Here is a 13575-nt window from a genome sequence, read left to right as displayed (position 1 = left end):
GGCTGCAGACCTTTGTAGATAAACAGCTATTATTATTATTTATTATTATTAATTGATTTAGGTTGTTTGTTTGTGAACAGTACGATTTAATCTCACCTGACGCAAGAAACTCGTCGCGCGTGCGGAGAAGTAAAAGCTAGAGGCGGATTTTCAAAAATCATCATGTTTGACTAAAGCGTTTAGCGACAGTGTGGTGATTCTGATTCTTTCAGTGAATCGATTCTTTCGAACTTAGTTTCAGTTTCGTTTACTACGTTATGCGTCTAATAAAAGTCATTTAGAGACTCATTTGCACATCAAGACTGATTCGTTTTCAGTTAAAACTTTGATACTGTTGGGTTGTGGAGTTAGTTTTATTTCTTTATTATTCAATCAAAAATATTTAATTTTAAAGAAAAATTAAGTATGTAGTAATTAAAAAAGATTTCAAATAAAAAACACGTTTAATTAAAAAACTTATGTCAATGATAATAAAATATTTAGGATTGCCAAAAATAAACAATTGTCCTATTATGCAGTTACCACAATTTTCATTGCACACTCATTAATTTTGCTCTTTTCTGCTGTCATTTATTGCACATCTGGAATCTTTGCTTGCAGGTTGAAATTTTTTGCTTGTGAGTTGAAAAGTTTCGGAGTTCATTTTGTGTCTTTTATTATTCAAACAAACATGAAGTTTTTGACCAAAATTAGGTACAATGAAATTTTAAAAATAATAAAAGATTTCAAATAATAAAAAAAACATTTAATTAAATTCACATTTCAAAAAATAAACTATTGCCATTTTATGCAATTTTATGTGTCTTAATAAAGACACAAAATTAACTCCGGCATTCATGGGTGCAAAACTTTTCAACTCAAGCAAAAAATCTCAACCTGCAAGCAAAGATTCCAGATGTGCAATAAATGACAGCAGAAAAGAGCAAAATTAATGAGTGTGCAATGAAAATTGCGGTAACTGCATAATAGGACAATTGTTTATTTTTTGCAATCCTAAATATTTTATTATCATTGACATAAGTTTTTTAATTAAACGTGTTTTTTTTATTTGAAATCTTTTATTTTTTTAATTACTACATACTTAATTTTTCTTTAAAACTAAATATTTTTGATTGAATAATAAAGAAACAAAACTAACTCCATATTTGGGTTTTCAATATTGACTTAGTGAATGTTAGCTATTGCACAAAAGTACTGGCAATTTATTATTTAATGTAGTTTTCTGGTAAAAAATAATATGCAATCAAAGCTCAGGCCTAACAGAGAAGCTGTTGATCAATACTGTTTTTGATTTTATATTTTTAATAATATACATTCATGACAATGAAACAAAAAAATTGATTACAGTTTGTTTAGAAGAATTCTGTTATAATTTTTTTATCAAATTTTGGTATATTTTACTTTCATGGCGAATATTGATTAGCACGTCTAACTACTCACTTCTTTCCGATTCGTCTGGTCTGAATGAATCGGTGATTTATGCCTGAGATGGAGCTCTCGATCACAGTTTGCTGTTTCTCTTGACAGTGAGGATTAACATTATTATGAACAGCCATGGAGACTCGTGTTTATAGAAACCAGACATAACACCTCTGAGTCTGACAGCTGCACAACATGGAGGACTCGAGCAAACAGAGCTCAATTAACCAACTTCACGAGCAAATTCGCTTGTTGACAGACGAAAATGTAAGATAATTTCTTGTTTTGTGAAAGGGATTAATGCTTATACTTTATAATGGTTTATAATAAAACTTTTTTAATCATTAATTTAATATATGAAAGGTTATTAGTAGTCAGACAATTGCACTCATTTAGGTTTGACTTGCATTAAAATGTAAATGTATAATTGACTTATATGTGTTTGTGTATTGTCAAAATAGCTAAAAAAGGTTTCTTGAGCAACAATTGATCATATTAGAACATCAGATTTTTAATTGTGTTTTTAAAACATTAAAATTAACACTATCGTGACTTAAATGTTTAGTTTTCAGGTTGAAAGAAACCCCTACGTCAGTTTATAACATACTCAATGTTGTGTTTATAGTGTTAACATTGATTTCCATACAGGTACAATTGCATGAGCAAAATAAACTGCTTGTTAGTAAGCTTGACTCGACCCAAAACAAACTGGGTCAGCAGGCCGCCTCCAAGACCGACTTATCAGTCAGAATAGTCCAGTGTGAGGAAGACAAACTAAAGGTACGAGCTAAAACAAGACTGGAAATATGCCATCTGCCTGTTGTCTGCTCCTCTCGTTGACTGATATCATTTCATATTTTGTGTTTTCAGATCTCAAAAGACCTTGTTGATGTGCAGATCGAGGCCAATAAAATGAGAGAGCGGTACGAAGCTGAGATCTTTGAATTAAAAAGCATGGTAAACACTTATGATCACCTAAAGGGGGTAGTTCACTCAAAACTGAACATTTTGTCATCATTTAATCTCCCTTTACCTGTTTCAAACCTGTTTGACTTTCTTTATTCCCTGCACCTACTAGTATAAAAACATTCAAATTGATATCTGGTAGGGCTGGACAAATCTGACATTGCGATATTTAGTTTTTCTGCGATATGACTATAATTGCACCAGGCGGTTTATACAGCTGTATTTGGAAAGATTTCATTTATTCTGACAGATCGGGATGAAGTCTTTTTCTATGTGGTGCATATGTAGCGGAGGCCAGCTAGTGAAGTGCTGTGCAGGTAAACCTCACTCCTCTGACCTCTAATTGCTCTAGCGACAGACGCTAGAGGCCAAGGTCTTTAGCCTCCTTGGAAGAGCAACCGACTCCCATGTGGAAAGTCGCCAGTTCGATCCCAGCTCAGAGTGGGTTGGGTGGTATAGGACTGGCGGGGTTACACATAAATTACAAGCATATATAAAAACGACAGTGCAAAGATAAAAGTGAAATAAACAGTGCCTTATAGTTTTCTGGAGAGTCTAACAGTACTCAGCTACAGAAATTGAACAATCAGATATAAAATAACATGGTCATCATTGTAGAAATTAATGAAAAATAATAATATCTGTATCTTTTAATCTTTAATCTCTTTCCTCCTGGCTCTTTGGCAAAGTTTTCTCCATTTGGTCTTGTCCAGAGCATCTTCTGGCGATGCGTTGATGGTCTTCAAGTCTTCCTTAATTCTGTCCGTCCATCGTTTCTTCAGTCTCCATCTGAAGCAATTCCCATGGCTTTTCTTGCTACAGAGTTCTCAAAACTTCAGTTCATGTGTCCATACCACCTTAGACTCAATTCGAGTATCTTCTCCTTGATGGGGGCTACTCTCAGTCGCGTCCGTTCATAATATGGTTCCATCTTGTGATTCCAAGGCTCCAGCGGAGCATCTGCATCTCCATAGTGTTTAGGGCCTGTTCAAGTGTGGTAGAGGCGGGCCAACATTCAGAGCCATACAGGGCTACTAGGGGGATGACCATTTTGTAAATTTTTCCCTTAAGTCCAAATTCCTTTTGTCACAAAGGATGCCAGTAACCTATCGCCATTTCAGCCAAACTACATTTCAAGAGTTCACACTTAGCTGATGATTGATTATAAAGCTTGTTTGGCATGCAGTCCCGGGAGAGAGCCCTAAGCTTATAAGATCCTCAAGCCCGGGGCTCCCTCCTGTTTGCAAGGTGAGAGGGGAGTTTGAGCTCAGGTAGATCTCGAGAACTCCTCTGCTATAGTAGCTAATGAGCAGATAGTGCTTGCTCTCAAGAGATAACCTCTTACTAGGAGCATGTCTATGGTGCCGATTTGGATTAGTCAATTAACTTAAGTTGCATGTATTTGGACGGTGGGAGGAAACCCACCCAGGGGAATCCCACGTGAGCATGGGGAGAATGTGTAAACTCCACACAGAAACGTCGGCTGGCTTGGTAAGGACTAGAATCAGTGATGTTCTTGCTGTGAGGCAGCAGTGCTAACCACCGGGGGGCATTCTTCAAAACAAAGATGGCTGTTATTTGGAACTTATGGTATTTATAGTGGCTTAGAAATCGTCTGATTGGTGAATTATAAATTGAATAATGCGAGACCGGCTACAAGTAATCATAAGCATGTGATCCTCTCGAAATTAGTTTAGAAATAAACTTCTTATTCTTGCTCAGACATTGAAGATGATGCTCCTATCGCTGCTAATGACTGAGCCCAGGTATCAGAACTCTTTGGTCTTCTTCAGCTCTTCGTTGTCAATTGTAAGGGTGCCATCCATCTTTTATTCGGTCTTCATCTTTTATTCATTCATTCTCCTTCGCCTTAATCCCTTTATTCATCGGAGGTCACCACAGCGGAAGGAACCGCCAACTTATCCACCATATGTTTTACACACTGGATGCCCTTCCAGCTGCAACCCAGTACTAGGAAACACCCATACACACTCATTCACACACATACACTATGGCCAATTTAGTTTATTCAATTCCCCTATAGCGCATGTGTTTGGACTGTGGGGGAAACCAGAGCACCCAGAGGGAACCCACACTAACACGAGGAGAACATGCAAACTCCACACAGAAATGCTAACTGACCCAGCTGACACTCGAACCTGTGACCTTCTTGCTGTGAGGCGATCGTGCTAACTACTGAGTCACCATGTTGCCCTCTTTATCTTTTAATCTTTAATAAATAATCTAGTTCTGCAATGTGACTGTTGTGGATACACACATTGCAATATCGATGCTCAAATGATATATTGTGCAGATATCTGGTGTCTGAATGATTTTGGTTTCACTGTATTTCTCTCTCTCTTCAGGTTTTATGTCAAGAAGGAACTGCCTCGTCTCTTCAGGCAGAACGTGATCGGCTCAGACAGGAAGTGTCCGCAGCATCGGCACGTTTAGAAATCTCTGAGCGAAATGAGCATGACCTGACCGAGGAGTTCACAGTGGTAAAGCGGAACTTCCTGTCTCTGAGAGCCGCTTATGAACGAGAACGAACACAGTCTGAAGAGCTCAGCGCTGAGCTGCTGGCCCTCGCGCACACACACGACACACTCCTGCAGGAGAGAGAGCGCACACACAGACACACACTGGAGCTGGAGAGGGTTCGAGCGCTGCTGAGCAGAGCATCACAGAACAGAGTCGGGGTGAGACACACACACACACACACTCTCGCATGCAAGCACACTCTCACATACACACATTCAGACACGCAGAAACTCGCATGTATGCACACACTCACATATACACACACACAATTTACACAAACACATGCAAACACACTCACATGCACACACACTCGGGTACTCACATGAAGTCACAAACACTCACATGCGCATGCACACACAACCACATAACACTCACATGCACACACACACACACACACACACACACACACACACACACACACTCAGATACACCCATAAAATCATTAATCAACACAAACACATGCACACACACTCGGGTACTCACATGAAGTCACAAACACTCACATGTGCACACACACACAACCACATAACACTCACATGCACACTAAAATACACACACACACACACTCAGATTCACCCATAAAATCATTAATCAACACAAACACGTGCGCACACACTCACATACGCACACACAATTTACAAAAAGACATGCAAACACACTCACATGCACGCACACACACTCGGGTACTCACATAAAGTCACAAACACTCACATGTGCACGCACACACAACCACATAACACTCACATGCACACACACACACACACACACACACACACACTCAGATACACCCATATAATCATTAATCAACATAAACACATGCACACACACTCGGGTACTCACATGAAGTCACAAACACTCACATGTGCGCACACACAACCACATAACACTCACATGCACACTAAAATACACACACACACACACACACACACTCAGATACACCCATAAAATCATTAATCAACACAAACACATGCGCACACACTCACATACGCACACACAATTTACACAAAGACATGCAAACACACTCACATGCACGCACACACACTCGGGTACTCACACATAAAATCACAAACACTCACATGCGCTTTCACACACATACGCACACAGACATCCACAAAACACTCGCATGCACACTGAAATATACAACCATGCGCACACACTTATATGTACGCATACACTCATATACTGTACGTTTAGGCACGCAGAAACTCGCATGTATGCACACACTCACATACGCATACAGAAATTACAAAAACACATGCACACACACTCGGGTACTCGCATAAAGTCACAAACACTCACATGTGCGCACACACACAACCACATAACACTCACATGCACACTCAAATACACACACACACACACACACACACACTCAGATACACCCATAAAATCATTAATCAACACAAACACGTGCGCACACACTCACATACACACACACAATTTACACAAAGACATGCAAACACACTCACATGCACGCACACACACTCGGGTACTCACACATAAAATCACAAACACTCACATGCGCTCTCACACACTTACATACGCACACAGACATCCACAAAACACTCGCATGCACACTGAAATACACAACCATGCGCACACACTTATATGTACGGATACACTCATATACTGTACGTTTAGGCATGCAAAAACTCGCATGTATGCACACACTCACATACGCACACACAAATTACACAAACACATGCACACACACTCGGGTACTCGCATAAAGTCACAAACACACACACAACCACATAACACTCACATGCACTCTCAAATACACACACACACACTCAGATACACCCATAAAATCATTAATCAACACAAACACGTGTGCACACACTCACATACGCACACACAATTTACACAAAGACATGCAAACACACTCACATGCACACACACACTTGGGTACTCACATAAAATCACAAACAGTCACATGCACGCACACACACACTTACATACGCACACAGACAACCACAAGACATTCACATGCACACTCAAATACGCAACCATGCACACACACTTATGCGCACACACACAGACACACACACTCAAAGACCTACATATATTCAGTAATCAACTCAAATACGTGCGCACACACACTCACAAGCACACACACACTCACATACACACATTCAGGTGCGCAGAAACTCGCATATATGCACATACGCACATACAATTACACAAAGACATGCAGACACACTCACATGCGCACACACACACTCGGGTACTCGCACATAAAATCACAAACACTCACATACGCACACACAGCACCAAAACACTCGCATACACACTCAAATACACACCCATGGACACACACTAATATGCACACACACACTCAGATACGCATACATAATCAGTAATCAATACATACACATGCACACACACAATCACATACACAAACTCAGGTGCGCACATACTCGCATGTAGGCACACACTCACATACGCACACACAATCACACAAAGACATGCTAACACACATGCACACGTACTCGGGTACTCACTCACATGCGCGCACACACACATATGCGCACAGACCACCACAAAACACTCACATGCACACTCAAAACAGACCCACGCACACACACAATCAGATTCGCACATATAATCAGTAATCAACATAAACACGTGCACACACTCAGATGCTCGCACACACTCACTTACACAAACTCAGGCATGCACATACTGGCATGTATGCACACACTCACATACGCACACACAATCACACAAAGACATGCAGACACACTCCCATGCACACACACTTGAGTACTCCCACATAACATTACAAACACTCACATGCGCGCACACACACAACCACAAAACACTCACATGCACACTCAAATACACACCCACGCACACACACATACACACACACACTCAGATATGCACATATAATCAGTAATCAACACAAACACGTGCACACACACACACTTACATGCATGCAAACACTTACATACACAAACACGCATGTATACGCACACACAATCACACAAAGACATGCAGACACACTCGCATGTACACACACACACTCGGGGACTTACTCATAAAATCACAAACACTCACATGCGCGCACACAGACAACCACAAAACACTCGCATGCACACACTCTAATAAGTACACACTTACATGCACGCCCTTCCAGCTGCAACCCATCACTGGGTAACATCCATACATACTCATTCACTATGGACAAGTTAGCTTACCCAATTCACCTGTACCGCATGTGTTTGGACTGTGGAGGAAACCGGAGCACCCGGAAGAAACCCACGCGAACGCAGGGAGAACATGCAAACTCCACACAGAAAGGCCAACTGACCCAACCGAGGCTCGAACCAGCGACCTTCTTGCTGTGAGGCAATCATGCTACCCACTGCGCCACCGTGATGCCCTTTTCATGACATGCAAACAACAATTATGATATTATTATTGGTGATAAATACATAGAGAAGTATGCATAATAATAACAATAACAGCGATGCTTTCCTTATTAAAATCCCACTAATAGTTAAAATAGTAAACCACCATATTTCCTAATGAAGTTTATATCTGAACACACTGTTTTTGTGTTGGTTTTAACAGCCAGAGGAGTTTGAACAGAGCAGGAGCACAGCGGAGAGAAACGTAAGAATATCACAAACTATTATTTGATTATGAGTGTATACAAGGATTTTACTAGATAATCCTTTTGCTTTACAATACCTCATGTTCATATACATAAGTAGTAATAGATCACTCAAAAAAGAAAATATGCTGTTCATTTACTCATCCTCAGACCATTCAAGATGTAGGACATTTTCTGTATTTAGTTCTTCTGTCTAATGTTACAGTTTTAGCTGAAATTATCTTGGTTATTCTTATAAAACAGAAAACATTCTGACAAATCTAAATAATAACCTGTGCTTGTGTTATTTATAAGTAGGCCCACACGGAATCTGCGCGCGCAGAATTCTGCATATTTTTAGCCCATCATTAATTCTGTTTATTTCCTTGAGTAAATGTGTGTAAATCTATATTTATTCAGTTTATTCATTAAATACAGTACTATTATTGACTAATATGAAAATGTTTATCTGATTTATGTACAATACAGTTTGCACAGTAATATTCTCTGTCTTTTAGTAGAGATATTGTATGAGAGACTTGCTTTGTTTACCAACTAAAGTGAATCTAATTAGATTTGCATTTTAAACATGAAGTAAAAGTTAAAAAGAAAAGTTATATTTTATTTCATATATTAAGGTTTTAGTTATGAAAATCCCAAAATAATTCCGCAGAAATCTGCAGATTTTTAGATAAATTCTCTGCAGAAATAGCAAAAAACATTAGCAGATTCCGTCTGGCCCTACTTATAAGTGATATTTATAATAGGTTTTGTTCTGGAGTGCTTATCTATGATTTATTGTGTTTCTGTAATGTGATGTTTTACACCAGTGGAATGTTTCTCAATGCAGGAAGTGCAGAATAAGCTGAGAGACGAGCTGGAAAAACTGAGGAAGAGCTACGAGGAGCATCAGCGACGGCTAGAGGACAAAGTGTGAGGCACATGATGTGTTTGACCTGCATTTCTAATTACCAAACACAAGTGGGCGACATTAAGTTTCTAGAAAGTTTTGTGGTCACTGAAACCATGTTTGGAGAGCACATTAATGCACATAGAAGTGTGCACCTAACACTAACTAGTTTTTTTTTTTACTTTCTGGTTTACACAATATTTAATATTTGTTTCATTGAAATATCCAAAAAGCAATAGAACAGGGTGATATATTTTACTGATTAAGTACTTGCATTATCCCAAATGTTTCGAAGAATGTTCAAATCCAGAGAAATAGGCAGTTTTAACTTGTGAGAGGTAGCATATGCAATGTGTTCATGGTAAAGACGTGACACACCCTCCATTTCTGGTTTGGTTTCAAATAAAACAAACAGCATCAAGGCTTTAATATGTTGTGTTTTTCATGAGACTACAAAGAGCAGCATTATAACTGAAGCCTAAAATGTATTTACTCTGAAAAAACAGCACTGCGTCTTCTCCACATGTTCACGAGCTGAAAAACAGGAAGTGGGGGACTGTGGCATAATAAAAGCTCTGCTGTTGTTATGCCGTATTACACTCGTTTAATGAAAACATCTTAAATATTGTGCCTTTAAATATAATGCAAACCAGACAGGTGTGCTTTAACAATTGCTTCAGTGTTTCTCTCGTTTCACTTCCACAGCTTTCAGCCTTACTCTGATTAATACTACCATGATAACAAGAATACTTGAATACTTTAGCTCATCATCAACATGATTTCTGCAGGAGTCCTGTAAGATGATGAAGACCACAACTCCCATGATTCTACACTCAGTCACGGCCAGAGGTCGAAAGAGTACTGAAAAATCATACTCAAGTAAAAGTACTATTACTTACCCAAAATGTAGTGCAAGTAGAGTAAACCTATCAGTTGTAAATATTACTCAGAGTATGAGTAAAAAATACTCAAGAGTAGTGAGTATATATTTAATTTGTGCAAGGATGTATAAACGTAACATTCTGTAGTGCATTTAGTGATTGTTTATGGCCATTTGGCAATTTCAGTCATCAAACAGTAAACATAGAGTCTCTTGGTCAATGCGTCTAAAGATTTTGGGCATTTTCTAGGACCCTTTTAATGCTTCCGTATGGTTTGCTGCATTTATAAAGAGCCCATGTCTTAAGGTTGTTACTTTCTATGTGTGATTTGATTGGAAGGATATCACAGGATTGATTTTTACACTCAGCCAATCATCATTGACAAGAAAAAATAAAGTGGTGACTGCAGGTTGAAGGAAAATAGTAAAGTAAGGGTGCTTTCACACCTAGACTTTTGTTCTGGAACCTGGCATGTTTCTCCAGTTAGCGTTTGGCATATGTGAAACCAGCAATCATGCTCGGATCCGTACCAAAACAATTGGTCCGAGATCGCCTGAATGAGGTGGTCTCGGCTCAATTGAAACGAACTCTGGAGCGGATCGATTGTTGTGAGAAAGCAATATGATCCGAGCCCGGCTATATCACACACTGTAAAAAATGGCCATGATATTAACGGTAAAAAACTGTAAAAATGCTACAGTAAAAATCCGTAACCTGGTTAACAGAATGTTTCCTTAATATATACGGAGAATAACGGTAAATTAATTTTCCCAGAATTTCCTGCATGGCACATCACTTATTATGCTTTTTGTTGACATTACTATGGATTTATTTAGTTGTTTCCCCATCAGTTATCCACATTAGAGATTTATGTTACATCTAATGTTGATAAACAATGTTTATTTCATGACTTTAATGTTACGTGTGTTCCCATACTGGTGTTTAGTAGCTGTGTGAATGACACTGAGCACCTTCTATACACTGATACACTCTTCTGCCTGTGGGAACAGTTGTTTGTGATGAGGGTTGGTTCATTATGTAACTTACTCATTACCACCTGCATATGGCTGTGTTAACGTGTCTATCTGTGTATCATAAGATGTGTAGATGTTGATAATTCAGATTACAGCCATATTACCTCTATAAATTAATGAAATACGGTAGTTTACTGTAAAAATGAGAAATTACTTTTACGGTTTGTACCGTATTTTTATCAGTAAAGTACAGGCAACCACAGCTGCTGTTTTTTTTTACCGTAAATATTACAGATTTATTTTTTACAGTGCAGTGTATTATCAATATGTAATAGGCATAAACGGCTATATGAAGAGAGAATTATGAGTAGGGTGGGATGTCATTCCTACCGGTAAATGTGTCAAAAACGAAAGTGAAAGGATGCTGAACTATTAACCAGAGCTGTTTATCCGTTAAGAAAGTTGACCAAACAGAAGTCTTGCTTTATCTGTTATTTCTCTCTCTCTAATGTAAAACCTATAATGCATAATTCTCCTAACCAACGGTATGAGGAAGTCTTACCTCTCATTTATACTTGGTGAATGGTGGGTGTCACCATTCAAAATTAAAGCGCAGCCCTTAAGATAAGGGCGCATGACAGCTGAGTGGGACTCTGCTAAATAAGCTGTGAAACTCTGACCAATTTGACGAGAGTTTACTCGCGCATGACTTGTTATAGTTATTTTGGTCCATTTAGAAACTTTGCCATGTGAACGCGAACCACAGCAAGAACAACGAGCAACATTGTAACAATTTTAATCTGTGTTTCAGAACAAAACAATCAATCTACAGGTGTGAAAGTACCCTAAAAGTACCGATACAGCACTAAAATGTACTCAAGGCAAAGTAAAAGTGCACATTTTTTAAACTACTTAGTAAATTACAATTCCTGAGAAAAACTACTCAATTACAGTAATTTGAGTATTTGTAATTTGTTACACCACTGGTCACGGCATCATGAAAATACACCTTTGTTTGTTGAGAATACACTCCCTCTAGAGGAAACAATTACAAACTGCGCCTTTATTGAGTGATATTCATCATGCCCAATAGTGACTCATTCATACAGTAAGTGTGTTTTTCTTATTGTGGAAAGTAACCCCTGTGTTAGTTTATAACCAATAGTTCAATAGCGACTTTAAAGCATTTATTTCACCTGAACACCTAGCAAGAATTACCAGAAATGTGAAAATAGAAGTGCTGTGTATTAGTGCTTTCAGCTAATGCTACAATAGTATGTGCTAGAGTTTGACCTGCTGAAACCAAACTCTGTGCACCTGCTATTAGGAGCGATGTGGTGGAGCGTTTATTTTCACGAGCGTGTTGTTCACTGCTTGAGTCATGTGACCAGGGCAGTGAAGGTCAGCTAATGTGTGTATGTGTGCGTTATCTTTCTCTCATAGAGTGGCCATGGGGAGGGAACAACAGGAGAATAAGAGAGCCATTCAAAACACCCGACTCCAGCTTTCCCAGCAGTCTACAGTGAGTGTGTTATCAGCCAGTTACAAAGAAGATGACGTTTGTTGTGGGTTTCTGATCGCTGATTTGTTCTTGTTTACACGCAGACACTGATTATGTCTCAGCAGCAGCTGAAAGAGGCTGAAAATGAAGTTTCTAAGCTGCAAAACCACCTGAAGGAGCTGAATAGAGAGTACAGGGCACGACTCAAACACTATATTCAGGATATTACAGTACGTTTACACACTGGCAAACATTTAGGTGAATTAAAGAGGACCTATTATGAAAAATCCACTTTTATTAGAGGTTTAAACAGAGTTCTGTGGCAACAGTGTGTGAATATAACCAGCTTTTAATGGAAAACTTTTATTTCTTAAATTTTTTGTAATCACACTTGATAGAAACAGTCTGCAGAGACACTTTGATTGACTTTCTCCCTTTGTACGTGTCATCAGAGGGGGAAAACCCCACCCACTAGTGACAATCTCTCTCTTAGCATAGGACATTAGTCTTGTTTTTCAATCTGCCACTATGCTGACACACAGGCATTTGGAGCTCCACCCTCTTTTGAAGAGTCTCATTTAAATTTAAAGCGACAGTGAATTATGAATTTTCCCAATAACCATGCAAGTTTGCAATGCCTTCTGTTTTTGTACTCATCAAAACTACATTTATTTTTCATGATTTAAAGGGCACCTAGGTTACCCCTTTTTTCAGATTTATTATGAATCTTTAGTGTCTCCAGAATGTGTCTGTAAAGTTTCAGCTCAAAACACCCATCAGAT

General features: G+C 38.8%; 1 protein-coding gene across 1 annotated transcript in view; it reads left to right on the top strand.

Annotated features, from left to right (window-relative positions):
* The first annotated feature begins 1614 nt into the window (after positions 1–1614).
* ccdc78 (coiled-coil domain containing 78) overlaps positions 1615–13575 on the top strand; it is a 17379-nt gene continuing 5418 nt past the window's right edge. Inside the window, exons 1-8 of the mRNA XM_056451145.1 lie at positions 1615–1686; positions 2068–2199; positions 2290–2376; positions 4752–5084; positions 8506–8547; positions 9378–9460; positions 12736–12814; positions 12898–13023. Coding sequence (XP_056307120.1) covers positions 1615–1686; positions 2068–2199; positions 2290–2376; positions 4752–5084; positions 8506–8547; positions 9378–9460; positions 12736–12814; positions 12898–13023 — 954 coding nt within the window. The remainder of the gene's footprint in view (positions 1687–2067; positions 2200–2289; positions 2377–4751; positions 5085–8505; positions 8548–9377; positions 9461–12735; positions 12815–12897; positions 13024–13575) is intronic.

Source organism: Danio aesculapii, chromosome 24 (assembly GCF_903798145.1).
Source record: "Danio aesculapii chromosome 24, fDanAes4.1, whole genome shotgun sequence".
Lineage (NCBI taxonomy): Eukaryota > Metazoa > Chordata > Actinopteri > Cypriniformes > Danionidae > Danio > Danio aesculapii.
This window is presented reverse-complemented; position numbering and strand designations above follow the sequence as displayed.